This window comes from Ceratosolen solmsi, unplaced genomic scaffold (assembly GCF_000503995.2).
Source record: "Ceratosolen solmsi marchali unplaced genomic scaffold, CerSol_1.0 scaffold6, whole genome shotgun sequence".
Classification (NCBI taxonomy): Eukaryota; Metazoa; Arthropoda; class Insecta; order Hymenoptera; family Agaonidae; genus Ceratosolen; species Ceratosolen solmsi.
Genome location: NW_011948414.1, coordinates 6,743,919 through 6,746,814, shown reverse-complemented (window position 1 = coordinate 6,746,814; position 2,896 = coordinate 6,743,919). Strand labels below are relative to the sequence as shown.

The following is a 2,896-nucleotide window of genomic DNA, read 5'->3' as shown; positions in this document are numbered from 1 at the left end:
TGACGAATGGCTTTAATAAGCGTCGAAGGATCGCTCACCAGGGCTGGTGAAAAAAGTCCGCGATAGTTGTGGAAGTGATCGTCGTCGTCAATGAGGCGCGGATTAAAAAGTAAAAAATATAATAATAATCTTAACGTACTTTCGAGCTTGGAAAAAGAAGCAGGTGTGGTGACGTCGATTAGGGCGAGCGTCAGGTGCTTGAGGGCCGCGTCGAAATCACCATGGACCTTCAGCATCAAACCAAGCCGTAGGTGAACCTCGCAGGCTCGCGGAAATCCTGGCTCCACCCATAGCACCTGCTGAAACGCTTTCACTGCCCTGCAACAACAACCGTCACAAAAAATCGCTTTTAATAATATGCATAACCTTGGATGGTGAAGATTGTTTATGATATAATTAGCCAAGCGAGTTTATTGAAAAGTGCATGTACGAGCGATGGCTGGGACATCTTGAGGCGCTTTAATGCAGCCGGTGATAAAACGGGCAACTCTCAATCTCTATCTATCATTTATCATCAAGATTGTCGGGATTGTCGGGATTGTCGGGATTGTCGGGATGGATGGATATTCGTGATAAATGTATTTATCGCTGTGACTTAGGAGCCAACATTCAGCAAACATTCAGCTCGAAACATCGAAAATAGTACATATTTCCTTGGGAATGGTGCTTGCTTTCAAACTTTTACGAGCAATTAAAGATTGTATTGATTACGTATCCGATGGGTATCTGAAAATATGATTATTATGTAGCGTAAATGCAATGCAGCAACGTATAATTATTAACCTTGTAAGAAAAACGCTCGCTCTAACAGGCGATCGAGCGTGCGAGTTAGGAAATTGCAATTTTATTGATAGAAATAAAATGTTCGGTGAAGCCTATTGTATTGCTAGGGATATATAATTGTTTTAATAGATAAGATTTATTGGAAACGGTTGCACGCGGCATAAATACCTTTAGATATTGATCAATTCTTCAATCGCATTGAAATCTTGAAGTCAAAGCAACAATACAATGTATAATATAGATAAAATATCACGTACTTTTACATAATTTCATCTCTTACTCACTTATTTATTTTCCCCTCGCAGAGCATGCGAATGGTGGACACGCGCGCGCCCGCGCTCACACCCACGCACATCACTATGAAATAACGTCAATTTGGAGAAAGGAGGAACAATCAATGTAAAAATATTACAATTAAAGACTAAAAGTCCTTAAGAACTTGATGCAATGCTACTACTCGACGAGTTTGCAAATCGTATTGAGTCCTTATATTGTTACGACGCTTCGACCGTAATTCCCATCAACGTTTAACCTACATTTTCGCCAGCGAACTAAACAGTAAACGTAAATTGCTACCTGAAGCCATTCTCCATTCCGTCATTCGCACGTTATTAGAAGGCATTTCCTCATAATAAATACTTGCATCGCGTTCTCCATTCCTTCCGCACTCTTATTCTTTAAACGTAAGGAGGGACAGGATTTAAGGATCGGTGAGCAGCCCCACCAAATATACTAAATTAATATATCTCATTTAAGAATGTTACGCTATTTTATATATATATATATATATATATATATATATATATATATATACACACTATAAGGATGGGGATGGTAGTTGGGGATAGTTGTGTCGTGTCGGAAAGCTTCGCAGCTTCGTTAATAATTAGACAGTTGTCGAATAATCATGATAATTCAATCGTTTTTAAACACGAATCATGCAGGAGAGCATATTAAGTGTAAAATGAATGTATATTCGTTATGTGTGTGCGAGTCGTTATATGAATATTAATCATCGCGAGCCGTACGCTCGTAAACTATTTTAAGTGATAAATTAGACGTGTAATTGTAATATTCGTTTAATATCATCCGGTCACCATTGTTTTTACACAGGCTTTGAATTTTTATCTTTTTCCAAAAAATACATCAACTTCAATTGGTCTTTCAGACTGCATGTGCAGACAATGTTTTTGGCTTTTAGCTCTTATTTCGCAAGTAAAAATATGAAATTAATTACGACTTCGATAATTGAAGCTATAATGACGATGACGACAGCGTACATCATTTTAATAAGTGCCACGATAGCAATTGCACTTGTTCTTCAATTATGTAACAGCAATTAAATACAGCCACAACATTTGTAATGAGCTGTAAAATTTCTTACACACAAAGTGCGGCTCAACATTCAATTTAAATTCATGAAATATATTAAACAAATTTTAGGTTAATTTTCTACACTTACTTTTCTTATTCTATCAGTTTTATGACTTTGAAAATCTCGAACGGAGTAGGGGAACAAATAATTGGCACTATGTACAAAGCTTATAATCTATTTGATTTCCCGCCTCAAAACTATAGACCGTGACTATTTGAATTCGTATTGTAAAAATCTCCAACTAATAGCACGAAAATACACACGTCGAGAACGTACTCTGAATTTCCCACGTAACCTTAATGCATTAAGCTATACTTTTTTTTTTTTTTTTTTTTTTTTTTTTTTTTTTTTAAGCAAAGCTTTAAAGCAACACTTTATGCAATGTGGAAAAGGATTAGAGACCAATAGCCTCTATTATAGCAATTTTTATATTGATACTACGCGTTCACAATGTTTTTATGAAATAACAAAGCGCCGAGAAGTTTCGCTATACATTGAGTGTATTATTTCCGTGTCTATAAATAGCACTTTTATAACTCCACGGCGTGTCTGTTGCATAAAGCTCGCGTCGGAATTCGCCGGAGTTGAAAAATTCACTCGCGTAATAATGGCCTTTGATCGTAAATGGATGCAGTACAAGCATTGTCAGATTTACGTTTATTATTTTCAAAAGCCAAATGTTATTACGATGATCTGCACATCCTCCTCCTCCAACTCCCCCCCCCCCCAACCCACCAC

General features: G+C 37.0%; 1 protein-coding gene across 1 annotated transcript in view; it reads right to left on the bottom strand.

Annotated features, from left to right (window-relative positions):
• The window catches only part of Utx (Utx histone demethylase), a 146,277-nt gene that overhangs the window by 37,593 nt on the left and 105,788 nt on the right, over window positions 1-2,896 (bottom strand). Inside the window, exon 4 of the mRNA XM_011507395.1 lies at window positions 140-318. Within this exon, the coding sequence (XP_011505697.1) occupies window positions 140-318 (179 nt within the window). The remainder of the gene's footprint in view (window positions 1-139; window positions 319-2,896) is intronic.